The sequence below is a fragment of the Natrix helvetica genome (assembly GCF_964273705.1).
Source record: "Natrix helvetica genome assembly, chromosome: 7".
NCBI classification, from domain to species: Eukaryota; Metazoa; Chordata; class Lepidosauria; order Squamata; family Natricidae; genus Natrix; species Natrix helvetica.
Genome location: NC_138558.1, coordinates 44,696,516 through 44,713,932, shown reverse-complemented (window position 1 = coordinate 44,713,932; position 17,417 = coordinate 44,696,516). Strand labels below are relative to the sequence as shown.

The following is a 17,417-nucleotide window of genomic DNA, read 5'->3' as shown; positions in this document are numbered from 1 at the left end:
CATAAAGACTCCATAGGATAAAAGTTTGCGTTAAACAGGATAGAAATGGAAATGGAAAGTCATCATTTCCCCCCATTGCCCTATTCGGCTTTAGGCAGAGAGATCGGCACCATCAGGTTGCAAATTTTGATGGGCAGGAAATAGCAACAAGATATATGCTGAGGTTTGCTCTTAATTCTCTCAATTACTCAATAAAGGCACATATTTTGCTCAGTTAATGACTTAAGAGTTTCTTCATTATCTAAATATATGTAATTCTACAGGTATATGAGACAAATTGGAGACAACGTATCTATTATTTTCACTTCTTGGTAAGCAAAAGGAAACTGTGCAACACTATTATAGAAAATTGATTAGGTTTCTTCTGCTTTAAGAATGTTGAGTTTTTAAAGAAGAACATGTTCAACTGATGCCAGAAAGATCAACGTTTATAGTAATCAAAGCACCCAAACTTAAAAAAACAAAAACCCAAAGATTTGAGAAATGCTATCTTCTTTGTTCAGATGTTCAGGATCTAAGTAGCCATGAATTTTTATTTTTTGTAGATGCAGTGTTTTTGAACTATTTACTGAGTTCTTTAAAATTTCTATGACTATCCAGGATAATTCTTGGAGGCTTAGAAGGTCAAAAATAACAGTATAAAAAAACTGAAACAAGATTGCCAGGGAGAAGGGTGAGAAGCAATCCACAATAAATAATTAACAATAAACAGGAAATAAAGTTTGTGCAATCCATTGTAAATTTATTTCAATACTTTAAAATTCTTAACTTGTCTGGTTACATGAATTTTGGATATAAACCAATATTAAGCATTTTTTGGAATTAGTAATTCACTCTCTTGATTCCCAACAGATTACCGTATATAGTTTATACACTTTGATTTCAACACCTGAAATGTACAGTGATTAATGAGTTCACCTAACACGATAACTTAAATTCCTGTCATTCTAATGTTCTAGTGCAGTATTTTGTTCAAATAAATAACAAAAGTCAGAATAATAACAACTATCATTCACAATTGATTATTGTGAGCTACCTACGATTATTATATGAGATGTTAATGTAAATTTTGTAAATAAATAAATAAAATAAGGAAAGCATTGCTAAGATATTTTCATAGAAAGATATTTCATATTTATGGGATTATAGCTGGTCATTTGTGTGTGTTAATACACTAGGAAAAAAAAGAAAGAAATTATAATTGTATCATTGGAATGAGTTTTGTAGGATAGTATGCAGGTGAACAGAATGTACTGTAATTAAATAAGAGAAAATTCAATAGTTATGTTGTCCCCAAATCTTAACCATCCATTGAAGAAACATGCTGATTTACCTCTTTGGAAAGACCTGGAGGATTGTCTTGAACATAATCCAAAAGCTTTTTAGGAGGCTGCATCATATAGGTAGAATTGCGAGATGAAATGGAGAAGAATCAATGGCAGCAAGGAATGAAACATGTGGAGAAGGTGACATAGTTAGAAACTGAGTGTTGACAGATTACAAGAGTGGTAAAATGCAACAAAATGAGAGGATCAGTCTGGGGTAAAGAATATGTGATAATAGCTAATCGTTTTAATGAACTTTCCACTGTTGTTAGTAAAGCTGAAGTTAAAAAACTAAAGGAAAACATAACTCCCCCAAATTCAGTAGCATTAAATTGGGAAAGATGGAAGAATGATGGGAGAAAAAAAAGAGAGAGAATATAATCACTTGGTCCTGTTTGAGGCTCTGCTGTGTTCTCAGTGAGGCTAATGTTTTCTGTAAAATTATGGATACAATCCAAGTTTTGCTATTCTGATTGTCTTCTTCACTGGGCTAGACCTGAACAGATGTTGACTCTGGAATGAAAGCGCTCATGATGGATTGTATTCCGGATCACAGAATGAACTGTAACAAACAGCTCTCTTTAAGATCAGAAAAAGTATTAGTATATTTAGGTTAGGCTGCTAGAAAATAAAGTTCCTTCAATATACCAAATTGTTACACAGAGAGATTTAGGGTCCAAAATACACTGAGATCCAAATGCCAAAGTAAATGGACAGAAGCTATTTATACAAAGAGGGCAGGGATAGATTTGTAATTGTAATAAGTGAGGACACAGAAAAGTGCAAGGCAGAACATTGCTCTGATTTCCAGTAGAGGCTGAATTTACCATAATGTCTAGTTTGGTTGCACTGAGATGGTTGTTGCAGAGCAGGGGTGTGAAAGTCATGTGATGTATCATCATCACGTGATGAATCGTGACTTTTTTCCCTTTCGCTAAACTGGGCGTGGCCAGCGCATGATGCATCTGGCCCGCGGATCACAAGTTGGACACCACCGCTACAGAGGAAGCAGCAGCTTTTGGGAAATAAGGTTTTTAGCGGACAATTAACATTGTCAAAAGTCATTAATGCCTCTTCAATGATCTGTCATTTGTGAAAAACAGGCATTTATTTCTTTTGATGGGGTTCCCAAATGAGCTTTCCTATTTTTGGGGTGCTGTTCTGATTGAATTTTTTTCCCTTTAAAATCAAGAAAGCTAAATTTGTGTGAGATTCTTGTATTATTCACATAGTTTGGTGACAGATGAAAACCGTTGAAGGATGGTGGAAGGCTTCTCTTGTGCTGTGATTATGAATCACAAGAAGAACTTCCACGACTTTCCGAATCCAAGATAGCCTGGCTATTGTAAATGTTATTTTGGAAATTACTGAAAAAAAAAGCTGGTCTTATGGCCTCCTCCGGAGGACTGAGGAGCACCTAAGTTCAGTTTGGGACAAATTCTGATATGCAGAACTGTCTTACCCTTCTAGCAGCTGTGCTGTTTCACAGTTTTGTCCTCAAACCTGGGTAGCTCTGTCAAAGTACTTACACATTTGTGGTGCTAATAGTTTCCTTCACACCTCATAACAGCAACACCATCACAGAAGCAGAAGGCAGTTGTATTCCAAATGACTGTGGAGACTGCAAATCTGCAGATGGCATTGTATATTCCATTTATATTTAGAAAAATAGCCAAAGCAGAGGGCTGATGCTTGATCATACAGAAAAAAAAGTTTCTTTTCAATTAGGGAATATTTATTCCCTTTCAATGTTTTTGCTCCATATAGCTTTGTGCTTTATAGTAATAATTATTCTGTTAAATCTAAATTAAATGAGAGCTAATAATACAAGTTGCATTTGTCTAGCTTTTTGTGAAAAAGCTTGAACACTTACTGAATCCAAATTAATTATTATCAGTTTCTTATAAACTTAAAAAGCTCTGTCAGCAAACATGTGAAAAGGGGTTTATTATAACTTTATTGACTATTCTTAAGCACCCTGAAAGGTTTCTCTCCACCTCACCAATGAAATTTATGTATGATAACTGCAACATTAAAAACATACTTCAAATACAATTGCAGTAATTATTCCATTTTGAATAGGTGCACTTTCGGGATCTAGGCATTTTTTAAAACTAGAAATGTGTGAATTGGTCCAAATCCCTAAAACTGATATATTCTAGCCTCACTTACCGGATGTCCAAACTCCAGTTCTGAAAAGAATTTATACCAGGGTTCATTTTCTAAATCTATGTCATCTGGATTTATGCGATCAGTCTGGAACAGTTGTGAAGGAAAAAGGGAAGGAAAAGGCACACACTGATGAAAGTGTCAGGATGTCATTCAACATACATAATAGGAAAGAAAGAAGGTGAAAAAACCCCAAAGGAATGGAGAAGGGAGGGTTCATGGTGAAAAGAAATTTGATCTGAGAGTTGTCACACACTGACTGAATTCCTCTTTTTGGTCTGTTCTCCAAATAGTTGTGGTGCATGTACACAATACAAAAAATGCAGTGTGTATGTGTGTATGTACACACACATATACATACATATTATATATACATATTATATTACACACACATACATATTGTATTATGTAATTCTTGTAACTTTGATGGATTTTTTTGTTTTGAAGTATGTTATCATACACAAGTATTAAAATATTCTCATTTTTTAAAAAAGTTGCTTTTTTAGTATCTGTTTAGACAAGTGTTAGACAACCAGTGATAATTAGATGGAATTGATTTGAACCACCGAAGGAAAGTGTGTTAATTCTACATTTTAAAGCCAAGCATATAGCTGTAGTATCACAATAGCTTAAACATTTCTAAAGCTTCAGGCAAAGTTTAAAAAAAAATATCCATGCAATATTGATGGTCCTCCATATAGTAACATATTCTGTGTACTTGTAAAAAGCAGGAAGGAAAGAGAAGAGCCATATATAGCATCCAGGATAATCACATGATACTCAGTCATTCCATTAAAGCTTACCAACAATGAAGAAACTGAAAATAAACCTAGATGTCCATGAGGATATCTTATATCCTCTTATAAAAGTATATCGGAACTAATTTACTATTCAGCATACCAGAGATTGGAATGGGTATAATGAATAATATTTCAACCCTCACTTAGACTGATTCCCTTCATGGAGAATGTATGTAATGCTAAATAATATCTATATACCATAATAACGTTTATTGCCAATTAAATATCATCTCTTCAACTCTCTGATTGGCCTCTAAGGACCAGATCAGGGGTGGGTTCCTGCCAGTTCTAACCTTTTCTATAGAAGAGGTTCCACAAATCTACAGTGCCATTTAGAACCGGTTCCAGCTCCCTCCCACTGCCCATCTGCACATCATCAAGATGAAGAGCGATAGGAGGAATTCTGGGAGTTGAAGTCCGCAAGTCTTACAGCTGTCAAGTTTGAACACCCCTGGGGTTTTTTTTCTAAAGGGTTAGGGGTGCAAGGGTCTTGCTTCAAATGCCAGAGTTTCTGAGCCAACATTTTGGTTGCTAAGCAAGAGCGTTGTTAAGTGGCCATGCCCACCAAGTCACATGGCCAGCAGGCCACTCCCACAAAGCAGGCCACACCTACAGAAGAGGTTCTAAAAGTTTTTGAAATCCACCACTACACCAGATGGATTACATCTAAGAGTTCTGAAGAAGTGGCAGAAGTGATCTCGGAACCACTGAACCACATCTTTCAAAGAACCTGGAGCACTGGGGAACTATCCAACCAATATAGACCAATCAGCCTGACATCAATGCCCGGGAAGAGCCTGGAAAAGATAATCAAGATCTGCAAATAACTAGATACAAGCATAGTTATAACCAGAAGCCAACATGGGTTTGTCAAAAACAGATCATGTCATTCTTTGGCAAAGTGACTAAATTAGTCAAAGAGTGAAATGCTGTGGACATAATATATTTAAATTTCAATAAGGCATTTGACAAAGTAGATCACAACCTACTTCTTGGTAAGTTGCCAAAATGTGGGATAGACAGCAACACCACCAGATGAATTTATAACTGTCTGACAAACCACACTCAATATGTTATCCTTAATGCAACTACATACATCTAAATGGAGGGAAGAAATCAGTGGGGTAATCCAAGGTTCTTAAGCCCAATACTCTTCAACATCTTCAGAAACAATTCAGATTGTTTATGACAGAGGAGAAATAGTAAACAGCACCAAGCTGGCAGGAATAGTCAATGCCCCAGAAGATAGGCTCAAGATCCAAAAGGCTCTCGACAGAGTTGAACATTGGCCTCTATCTAACAAAATTCAATGGTGAGAAATACTGATTTGCTTAAGCAAGAAAAAACAAATGCACAGGTGTAGAATAGATGGAACTTGGCTCAATAGTAGCAACTGAGAGAGAGATCTAGGAGTCCTAGTGGACAACCACTTATATATGAGCCCACAGTGTGCTGCAGCCACCAAAAAAGATAATGCAATCCTAGGCTGCATTAATACAGGGATAGAATCAGGATCTTGGGAAGTGTTAGTACCACTTTGTAATGCCTTTATAAGACCCTACTTGGAATAGTGCATCCAGTTTTCATTGCCACAATATAAAAAGGATGTTGAGACTCTAGAAAGAGTGCAGAGAAGAGCAATAAAAAATGATTAGGGGACTGGAGACTAAAACATATGAAGAATGGATGCAGTAATTCTGTACGTCTACCATATTGAAAATAAAGACTAGCATGACATGCTATCGGTCTTCCAATATTTGACGGGCTGCCACAAAGAAGAGGGGGTCAACCTATTTTCCAAAGCAGCAGAAGGCAAGATGATAAGCAATGGGTGGAAACTAGTTGAGGTAAGAAGCAAGGAGAAATTTCCTGACAGTGAGAACAATTAATCAGTGGAACGACTTGCTTCCAGAAATTGTGAGTGCTCCATCACTGGAGGTTTTTAAGAAGACATTAGACAGCCACATGTTTGAAATGGTATAGGGCTTCCTGTCTGAGTATGGGGTTGAACTGGAGGATTTCCGGTGTCCCTTCCATCTCTATTATTCTATTTTGTTATTCTTTCTTTCTATGATCATGTGTATCCATCCCATCAAGCCCAAAGAAAATAAGGATGGCATAGGATCTCCAGGAGGTTGGACTAGAAGTCCTCCAAGCTATCTTCCAACTAATTCTATGTTTTAATGCTGATAATTAAAACACAGCAGTGAAGAAAGCAGTGGCAGTTGAAAGACAGTTTCTGTAGTCAGTTATTTATCTTCAGCCAGGCTTTATGTGTGTTATTTAAAATTGTGGACTATATCTGTGTTTTTAGAGCATCTTTCAATATATAAGTTAAAATGCTGGCAGAGTAGGCATGCTGCGGGTTTAATCAGCCCGACGATTCTGGTGGGCGGGATCCAGGCTAAGGGCCTTCTCTGCCATTGCATCCGCTCTGTGGAACATCTTGTTCCCCAAAACCCTCCTGACCTTCTGGAAGAGCCTAAAGACCAGGCTCTGCCAGTTAGCTTGGGGCTTCAATGGGGGAGCATCACACTGGAGGTGGTTGATTGATTAACAATAGATCCCACTTCCCACCCATCCTGCTCCCACCCTCCCCATCATTAACTGAGCAGTAGTGTTTTAAATTTTGTATCAACTTATTTACGTTTTAAATTTATACATTTTTATTTTTTATGATTGTAAGCTGTCCTCCAGAGTTACTCTGAGGTAAGATGAGCGGCCTATACATTTTTATAAACAATAACTAAATAAAAACCCAGCATTTGGCATGTAAGTATTATTGGTTTTTTTCCTCCCAGCAGAGGGCAGTATGAAACAGGTGACCTACATTCTTAGTTTAGTTCTTATGCTGAGAGCTACATGCAGACATAAGTTTACAATTTTGAGGCTGAACTTTTACTTTTCAAGACAGAATTTACACTGAAAGTTCTGACAACATAATTCACATTAGAAGCAGCACAAATACTAAATACTTCCATCGTATCTTCCATCTTAGCATTTTCCATTGTATATTTTATGCGCAGGCAAAAGTACAGGGATAGCTGATATTTCAGTTTGTCACAATTGCTGACTGATGTCATGACGTTATAATTTTTTTTTTTCTTGGCTCCTTAATGCATTTTCCTGAATACTGATGTGAATGTCAACTGCTGACACAATCCCTACAGGTGTTAGAAGTGTTTTGTTCTTCCTGAATTCTATAATTTCCTGTCCCGTTTGAGGAGGAGGAGGAGGAGGAGGAGGAGGAGGAGGAGGAGGAGGAGGAGGAGGAGGAAGAGGAAGAAGAAGAGGTGTTCTAAACAGATCTTCTGTTTAAAAGAGAATGCCATGGAAATGCAGAATCAGAATATGAACAATGCAAGATCCATACTTTGGCTCTGCTCTTCCGTTACTAGTGTATAAACACAACAGAAGAAAAACAGTTGCATGTATAATAATAATAATACTTTATTTACGGTCACAGACTAAAACACGACCACTACAAAAGAGACACAGGAGAATTGATCGTAGCATCATAGCAGCCAATCACCAAAAGCCCAACTAAGGGAGGTTACAGCGCTGTCCTCTAATGGTTACAGCTCTCAAGAAAAACTTGGAAACCTGAGAGGAGACATCCCCAAGGCAATATACAAACAAATCACAGCCATCAGGTCTAGAAGGGACGATTTCAAGAAGAGACAGTAACCTATATTTGTCCGCACTATACATGGGGCAAAATAGGAGGACGTGCTCTGCTGTCTCAACCTCGGCTCTGTCACAAGGGCACAGCCGCTCATTAATTGGGAGCCTCTTAAAACGACCATCCAAAAGTGCTGAGGGCAAGACATTAAAGCGAGCTAGGGAAAAAGCTCTTCTATACTTGTGAATGGTTAGGGTATAAAAATAGGAAGCCATCCTCAATCCATAGTTATTAAGTTGGTTGAGAGTCAGGGGGGAGCAGGTTTTGTTGGCTCTAGCTCGTAGATATTGTAAATCAATGTCCACAAGCCGTTGGACTATCCTAAATTGGACGTCCTTGAGGTCGTAGTTTCCCAAGGCATCCTCTGTAAAACCTAGCAGATGAAGTTTCTTCAGCAGCTCTTTCTCCCAGCGAGAAATATGGGAGTCCGTGAATGCCAGGGAGAAGTAGCTGCCAGGAACTGCCAGAAAAAGCACCCAAAATCACCATTTAAAGGTGTTAATCCAGGCCATACATTCCACTGATCGAATGCCCAATTCCAGGTACATCGGGGCAAAACCAACACAAGGGGGAAGACCCAGAAGTTTTCTAAGAAAAACAGCCTAGATTCTTTCAATGCAAGTTGCATGTATAATGAATGGAAGACAAAAACAGCAACAATCTAGTTAAATCAAACCAGAGGGTATGCCCAGGTGCCACTATGAAAACTCTTAATATTCTCAATCCCTGAAAAGTTAGTTGTCAATAATGTCTAACTTTTCTTTTCTTTTTATTTGCCTGTTATTTTTATTCCTCCCATTGTTTCTTTACTGGTCATCACCAGAAGCATGAACAGCATCCTGTACATTTAGGGAAGAGAGCACCAAATATCTTTATTTGTGGGAGAGACATTGCCTGCTAATGATCACAAATGCAAGGCAAGGCTGTAAATGGCTGTAAATAGAGGAGTGTGCATTAAAACCCTGGGTACCTTGTGGAGCAATGTCTCATTGACTTGAGCAATATATATTTTATAGTAAATACTTGCTGATTAATAGTTTCTGAAAGTTCCCAAGTTGGGAATGGTGACATCTTCCTCTATTTATTGTTAACGGATGTTGTCCCCAATGGACACTGGAAAGCCTAGCTAACTACTACAATTGACAGGAGAGACAACCAAACACCTCTTATCTGAGCTGAACAGGCAGGAGGCCTTGGGTTATAAAACTAGTAAGATGTAGGTTGAAAGACAGATAAGCTCCTACTTTTGAATAATCTATCAACAGTATCCCAATGCCTTATGAATGAAGTATTTTGATCTTAGAAAAAAAATGAAGGATTAGACTATCAGGTGGCAGGAAAATGTCTGCATCAATAAAGAAAAAAGAAAAACCAAACTAAATATAATAACAATAAAACCACCAGATAAAGCTCACTCAGACGGTTTTTGTTATAAATATTCATAACCGCTAAATATGTTGGTTCTACTAAATTTATAACAAATAAAACTAATTATCCTGTTGATCTAAATTCTTGGATTTACAATCCACCTAGAGGGCATATGTTCTGGAAGGTTATTCTAAAAAGCTGTTCTAGTTTGGGAAAAGCAACTCTATGAAGTTTTTTGTGGGGGTATGCGTAATATTGCATATATTTTCCAGAAATAAGGATGGTGACAAATTATGGATTAATATACTCAGAATTGTTAAGCATCCATTTTTCTGGCACAACTAATCTATATGCATCACAAATGCTGTTATTCTCACAAACTATCCCAAATTGAGTCAGGCATTTTCTTCAGATTTACAAGAAAATAATTAATCATATAATATTTGTATTATCAACGTTCACATTTAAGCAACATAAATTAACAGTAGGTAGTTCTTGACTTACAATCATTCATTTAGTGACTGTTACAATAGTACTGAAAAAAGTGACTTATGACCCCATGGTCATATGATCAAAATTCAGTCACTTGGCAACTGGCATATGTTTATAACAGTTGCACTACCTTGGGGTCCTTTGAGCCCATTTGTAACCTTCCCAGCTGGCTTCTGACAAGCAAGGTCAATGGGAGAAGTTGGATTCACTTAATAACTGTGGGATTCACTTAACAACTGCAGTGATTGTGGCAAAAAGTTCGTAAAATGGGGCAAAATTCACTTAACTTTCTTGCTTAGCAGCAGAAATTTTGAGCTCAATTATGCTCGTATGTAGAGGACTGCTCAGTGACGTGCAGTCAGGTGAGGCAAGTGAGGCATAGCCTCACCACTCTCATCATGAAAAAAAAAAAAGTAAAAGGAAAAAGCTGAGCTAGTTGCTGCCTCACCGTGGATGACTCTGCTTAACCTCACTGGTGCTCTCCCTCCCCAAGTGTAGTGACTTCCTCCCCAGGCCCCCATTCATTTCTCTCTCACACACACACAGCTGGATAAAACTATATAAAAATCTAGCCCAGCTTCACTGATTACAAGTTTGAAAAGGCAACGTGGCTCCACCTGCAATCAAACTACACTTGGGGAGGGAGAGCACAAGCGAGCACTGAGGAGACCACAGGAGGAGGCAGGAAGCCAGGCTGAGGAGGCAGGAAGCCAGGCAAAGAGCCATGCTGTAGTACACACACTTCCCCCAGCCTCTTTCTTTTGGAAGGCTCGGCTCGGCTCCCCTCCGGCTTCTCTGCCTCTCCTCTCACCCCAGCCTGCCAGCAGGAGGTGGTGGGTGGGCTTTATTGTGTTCCAGGCATTTCCCACCCAGACAGCAGGCTGCATTTGCAATGGTGGAGGTGTTTGGGAAAGGCAGCAGGGGAATGGGGTGGGGGGGATGGCAGAGGAGCTGCTTTCAAGCCACTGGAAAAGATATCCAATCCAACTTTTGTGTGTGGGGGGGTTTGTTTGAGAGTGAGTGAGAGAGGGAAGGGGTAGGAGAGATAGTCCAATCCAACTTGTGTGTGTGTGTGTGTGTGTGTGTTTGAGAGAGGGGGAGGAAGGGAGAGAGGGAGGAAGGAGGGGAAGGAGAAGAAAAAGAAAAAGAAAGAAGGAGCAAAGGAGAAAAACAAATGCTGTCACTTTAAATTGGAACTGAGAATGCCTGGCTGTGGAATTCTGGGAGTTGAAGTCCACAAGTCTAAAAATATTTGAAACCCAGCACTGTGTCAGTGCCTCACCAGTCATAAACCTCACCGCACGTCACTGGGACTGCTTATAGTTGAAATGTACATCGTATAGCTGTATATATTCTTATATGCAACCATAATGAATACAGAAACATTGAACAAAGACGAAAAAGGGAGATTTTATCCGGATCAGTTATCAAAAAAATTTATTCCCTTCATTAAGAAAACACTATCTGTGTGTATATGAGTGTGGTTGTGTTATGTGTGAGATAATTAGCAGGCCAGTAAGATGCAGATGGTGATGAAATGCTAGGATAATTTGAAATGATGAAAAAAATAAAGATGAATATCACTGGAGCAAATCAATGAGAAGTCAAGGGAGATAATACTAGCTTCTCCTGATATTCGTAATTTATCTAATTATGCCTATAGTTCTTGTTCTGTTTCAAACAGAATTGATTTCAATGGCAAAGTGCATGATTGACCAATTGGGACTACCAACTGCATTTTTATCTCAAATATTGGAATAGTTTTAGTTTGCTACATTAAACGAATACTTAAAAAAACCAGAACTGATTGAGCTATGTAAAATGAAGCTAACAATAGCAGTGAGAAAATGATCATTACAGGAAAAAAAAAACAGCTGTATATTTTTCCCAGTAATTTTTCAGCTCAAGCTGTGTCACAACTAAAGAAAGCCATGACTGATTTTACCCTCTATAGCTTTTTATGCAAATGAAGTTAACATTAGTTATACAATGGAGACTAATAAACTATTCTTATTAGTAGATTTAAATACTGTCAAAAAGAAAACACTTCATGAAACAGGTTAAATACTGCATAAGACAGGGGTGTCCAAACTTGGCAACTTTGAGACTTGTGGACTTCAACTCCCAGAATTCCCCAGCCAGCTGGCTGGGGAATTCTGGGAGTTGAAATCCACAAGTCTTAAAGTTGCGAAGTTTGGACACCCCTGGCATAAGATCACAATTCATTAAAACATATATACATTCTTTTCCTAACAGGAAAATGCTTGATGGGAGAATATTTTGGCTGGAAGGATAGCCAGAGGGGAAATGGCTATATATCTGGCTAGCATGTTTTGTTATTCTCCTGATTAAGTTCATAACCTCTTGATGCTTTTCATGAAAAATGAATAAGCATGTGTGCAATTCCCCAAGTAATGTTGAGTCAGATTGCCAGCATTGATATTAGCAAGATAAGAACTAAGTATAATAACAACTTCCAATAGGACATAAGGTTATATCTCACTTTTCTTGCTGGAAGTGATATTTACCGAATCTAACTAACCATAAAATGTTTCTTAAAATGAAAGAAATCCCAATTGATTATCTGATTCTGTTTATTCACCATCTGGGAACTGTTTGCAATTGAAAACATTTTTAAAAGGTTATCACATATTACACAAATTCTACCACAGAAATGCCAACAATAACCCTCCTTCCTACTCTCATAAACATTTTGTAAATATAATCCTGGGCAACAAATCCCCAAATTTCTAAGCCCAAGAAAATCTGTACATCATTAAAATATTTGATTAGTTCAGTTTGTTTGGATTCTATCACTGAAACAAAGCCCAGATTTAAAAAAATTACTAGATGCACAAGCAGAGGTCACCGAAATGTAAATTGATGCAAATGTTTGTGAATTTAAATCCAAGAAAAGTTGTATTACCTATGCCAAAATCTCATCTCATCCAACATTTTATTAGTTGGCTTTGAAGATGAAGTTTGGTTTCTTAAATGCTCACGAGAATTAACCCAGAGAAAGTTAATGCTGAGATGACCTTAAGTAATTTTATTGAAAGAATACATCTTATTGAATATTGAAAAGTAGAAAATGTAATTGCAATTGCATAGAATTGTTAATTGTGTGAAATATGGCATGATACCCTCACTTAGAAATGATCTTTTGCCACCATTAGTTTAAATATCACAAGAGGAGTGAAAGTGCTTAATATTCTCTAAACATTACATAAGATGAACTACGTAATAGAGAGTTCATGCAATAAATCATGATATAGAATAGTGATGGCGAACAGTAACCCTTGTGTTTTATAAGCCTGACTTACACAAACAGAGACATCCCTCTAACCTTTTGCCAAGTGAGTCTCCATTTTTCAGGTAGCCTCAGTAGTCTGGTGTTGAGCAAAGGTTTTTGGGCACCCTATGCCAGTATATCTCCCTCATGAGCAATCCAGAATACACAGGAGACTTTGGAAGTTGGCAGATTACTGAGTTTCAGTGGTTCAGCAGGTTTGCTACAAGATTAAGTTCTATGTCTATTGTGTTGAGATTGGCAAAGGCTGGAGGCCTCTCTTTGTATAGCTATTTCTTTCTTTCTGGTGTGTGTGTGTGTGTGTGTGTGTGTGTGTGTGTGTGTGTGTGTGTGTTCAGAGATGGGAATCCTGATCTCATGTAGCATGTCTACAGAAAGTTGGAGTAGAGTAGAGTAGAATAGAGTAGAGTATAGAGTAGAGTAGAGTAGGATAGGATAGGATAGAATTCTTTATTGGCCAATTGTGATTGGCACACAAGGAATTTGTCTCCAGTGCATTAGCTCACAGTGTACATACAAACAACATTGTAATATAACCATAAGATACCAATAGGAGAAGGTAATACAAAATATGAAAAGGATAATAGTAATACAGCCATACTACATGAGTAAATATCACATATAAGACAGTACTGCGGTAATCAGATGTTCCGCAGAGCGATGGCATGAGGGAATATTCCCATTCTTGCACAAAACTTGTGATTTGCTAAACTTAAAGAAGTACTGGATTCAGAGTCTCAATCTTGAATAAGTGTGCCTGAATGATTTGCATCTGTGCATAGCTGCATATTTCCCACTATTCCTGAAAATGTTCCAGGTGACTGCAGATAAAGGGAAAGAGAACACTTGATTCTTCCAGCTCCAGGGGCCCCACATGCAGGACACTGATAGGCAGATCATTTTCCTGCTGTTATGTGATATGGAGATGGAAGGATGTCCTAGAATTCTTCAATCATTGCACACTATACTAGTGTCTGGGTCGATAGCAACACTGGTCTGTCCTGTTTCTGAGGGATTTATCTACCGATGTACTTTCTTTCAATGGAAGGACAGAAAAAAGAGTCCCTAGTACGTAACTCAGAATTTCCCTGGGGATTCCATTGCATATTCTCCCAAGTGAACAATTCTAAAAACTGGGAGAAGGATTTTCCTTAATATTCACACATTTCCCTATGATTAAGTCTTGATTCATTACTTTGACCATACTGAATTTGTTATGTACACTGGTCTGTTACACTTAGCCAATGATGATGATGATGATGATGATGATCATTGAGTAGTATCAATATAGAGTTCTTGGTGTTCTCTGAACTTGGTTGTTTTCTTGCAGATGTTTCATTACCATCATCAGACCAAGAAGATTCAGTTTGCTAGCTATTTACAGTATATATATAGTAGCTTGCACCATCAATCTTAGTGTAGATATTTCTTAATGGTCCTTGCATTAGGATATTATTTTCCCCCCTGATTGTTTAACTGGTGCTGTTTTCCAATATACCACTCTACCTTTCACTGATAATCTAACTTGGGGGAAAATGTCTGTGAGGAAACAACCAAACTCAGAGAACACCAAGAATTCAAAATTCCAACTCTCAGCTACATATAGTATCTTCTATTAACAATACATATCACAAGTATAATTTCATCATGAAATGTGCTGAGTTACGGCACAAATGAAAAGTTCTCCACTTTTACATAACCCACATTGTAGATACAGTATATCTTAAGAAAAGGAAGCTTGCCAATGTATAAACAAGAGTCTTCCCTGATCTAACACTCTCCATTTGTGTTACTAATTGCCAGCTAGCATCTGAAGAATATGGTTAGGGAAGGCTATTCTAATTTATGGCATATTTAATATGACAAAATACTAATTTATGGCATATGTAATATGACAAAATACAACTTCAAGTATTACTATCACAATGTAACATTATAAAATAATAACAACAAAAACAACAGTAACAACAATCCATTTCAACATTTAGCATATAAACCAACCAAGACAAAGCCTTTTGAATAATATTTACCATGTTTAAAAGTAAGCAATTCCAAAATGTTTTATATTTAACCTTAGAATTAAAATATTTAGGAACAATTATTGCTTCCATACTAAGCAGCATAGACCATACTGATTGAATTACAATCAGTTTGCTTAGATCAAGGTGTGGCAATCACAATGCAAACAGCCCGCATATATATTTCTATAAACATACAGTAGTTACTCCATGAATTAAATACTTGTGAGCAGACATAGCAAAATATACTCTTTGGGTTACTGGAATGGTTAGCAATAAGTATTAAGATGTAAGATTGCAGCCTCATTAAACATGCTTTTCATTAATTTAATTCCTAGTTTTCAAAAATCCTAATGAGGAATTTTAGTTATCTGTTAGTTTGCACTGTGCTATTATATTTGAAATATCAGTAATAACAACATTTGTGGATTTTGGAACAAAGATTTTATTCACATGTGTAACAACTCTCATGTTACTTGTTTATGTGCTGATGAAATTACAAGGATAGTGAAAAAAATCCACTCATTTCCACATTGGGTTTAGAAGCTTGTAAATATTATAATTTAAGCAACAAAAATAAATGTGTGTATTTATTTTCACTGAATCCCCAAAATAAAAATACTGTATCAACATAAGGAAAAATGTCTCCCCTCTTTGTTCTACATTAAACTTTGAGTTAAACATTATCTCTAAGAAAAGGAACCCAGCATTAGGAATTTATTATTGGGATGGGGGTAATTTATTACTTATTACTGGTGATCCCCGAGTCAAGAACAGGTGCCCCCCCCATCTTCCTGGCTCCTTCTTCAATGGCTCTGCTATTATGGACGCTAGAAGACATCTGTGAAAACTAATGGACAACTTCGAAGAAGAAGAAACAAAAAAAAATGTGCTCAACAGCAAGTTGTTTGGATAAGTCTTTAGGGCATTTTCTTGCCCTGGGTGTGAGAAAATACCTTAAAGGCAAATGAATCCATCTAATCTATCAATTGCATGGCAGTGCAAGAGATCAAGGCAAGCCATAGTCAACCATGAGGCAAATCAGATATACTGCAGACTCATAGTTTCCAATCTGAAAGAAATCTCTTGAACAAAATGCTCGTCTTGTCATTCTTAAAAGCATCTTACTACACTTAACAAAAGCATGCTAGATTTAAAGAATAAATGTTTTTCAGAATTATTTATTATACATAAAAATGAATCAGCTTTACTCACTGGTCTTTCATGTTCAAGGATTGAAGACTTTCCTGGTTCATATTCAAAAATGCTTCTTGGTTCTGAACGGAATTTGCGAGTATCTACTTTTCTATCAGGAGGCTCCCACTCATTTCTAAAAATAAAAATAAATTGACAACTGATCTAACACCCAATGCATGCATCACAGAGTTTTCTAAGAACAAATTAATGGATTTAAAAATAAAATAAAACTGGAACAAAAATTTCCATCCCAATAGTGATTCTCCTGATTTTGAATGGCATTTCTAAGATGACCACAAAGAAAATTACATTCCATATCAAAATAAGTAATAGTGTTATAGTTAAAATCAAAAGGCAAAAAGCTGTTGTTTTTACTAAATAAATACTGAAAGCTGGATGAGTAAGATTTGTCTATCTAGGTTTGAGTCCTTCTTTGTCTATGATAATAAAGGAGTGAGATGAAGTGGTGATGAATAAAGTTTTCTGGCAACTAGGGGTTTTGCACATGTGGTAGTAGGCAATGACCATCTGTTTGTAAAATTGGGCGGTAAGGACCAGCTGAGGGTTTAGTCTGCATATCACCCACATGCTGCTTGTCATACACTCCCTTGCCTGGCTCCTAGAATAGCCCTGATACCTCCCCAACTGATAGAATAAAGGGTTTTTAAATTCTTTATATTATATTTGGCTCTGAGTAGAGTTCTGGAGTTCCTGGCCTTCCTGACCTCCATGGCAATCATGGGGATATCCTGAGTGATCTGCAACTCCATGAACATAGGTAATCACCCATTACAACTACCTTTCTTTTACACAAGTTGCATCATGATTGAATTGCATCATGAATGGAAGACATAGTTCTTTTTTTTTTTTTTTTGCTGCAGTTAGATCATTTCTCGATCATGCAGATGGAAGGGCCCATTAAATTTGTGTGGTCTGCTGTATTCTGGATCCAAATGGATTCCAGCAGGTGATGGGGATTTCCATAACCTTCTTAGACAACTCATTTGAGTTGATTCCTTGGTTTAGGTCTGGAATATAAAGATGACAGGGATGCTA

At 37.3% G+C, this 17,417-nt stretch overlaps 1 protein-coding gene across 1 annotated transcript in view; it reads right to left on the bottom strand.

The window, feature by feature from the left end:
* Positions 1 to 17,417, bottom strand: part of SORBS2 (sorbin and SH3 domain containing 2) — a 201,500-nt gene that overhangs the window by 41,966 nt on the left and 142,117 nt on the right. Inside the window, exons 14-16 of the mRNA XM_081959704.1 lie at positions 16,380 to 16,494; positions 3,498 to 3,581; positions 1,334 to 1,390 (exon numbers count right to left, since the gene is read on the bottom strand). Coding sequence (XP_081815830.1) covers positions 1,334 to 1,390; positions 3,498 to 3,581; positions 16,380 to 16,494 — 256 coding nt within the window. The remainder of the gene's footprint in view (positions 1 to 1,333; positions 1,391 to 3,497; positions 3,582 to 16,379; positions 16,495 to 17,417) is intronic.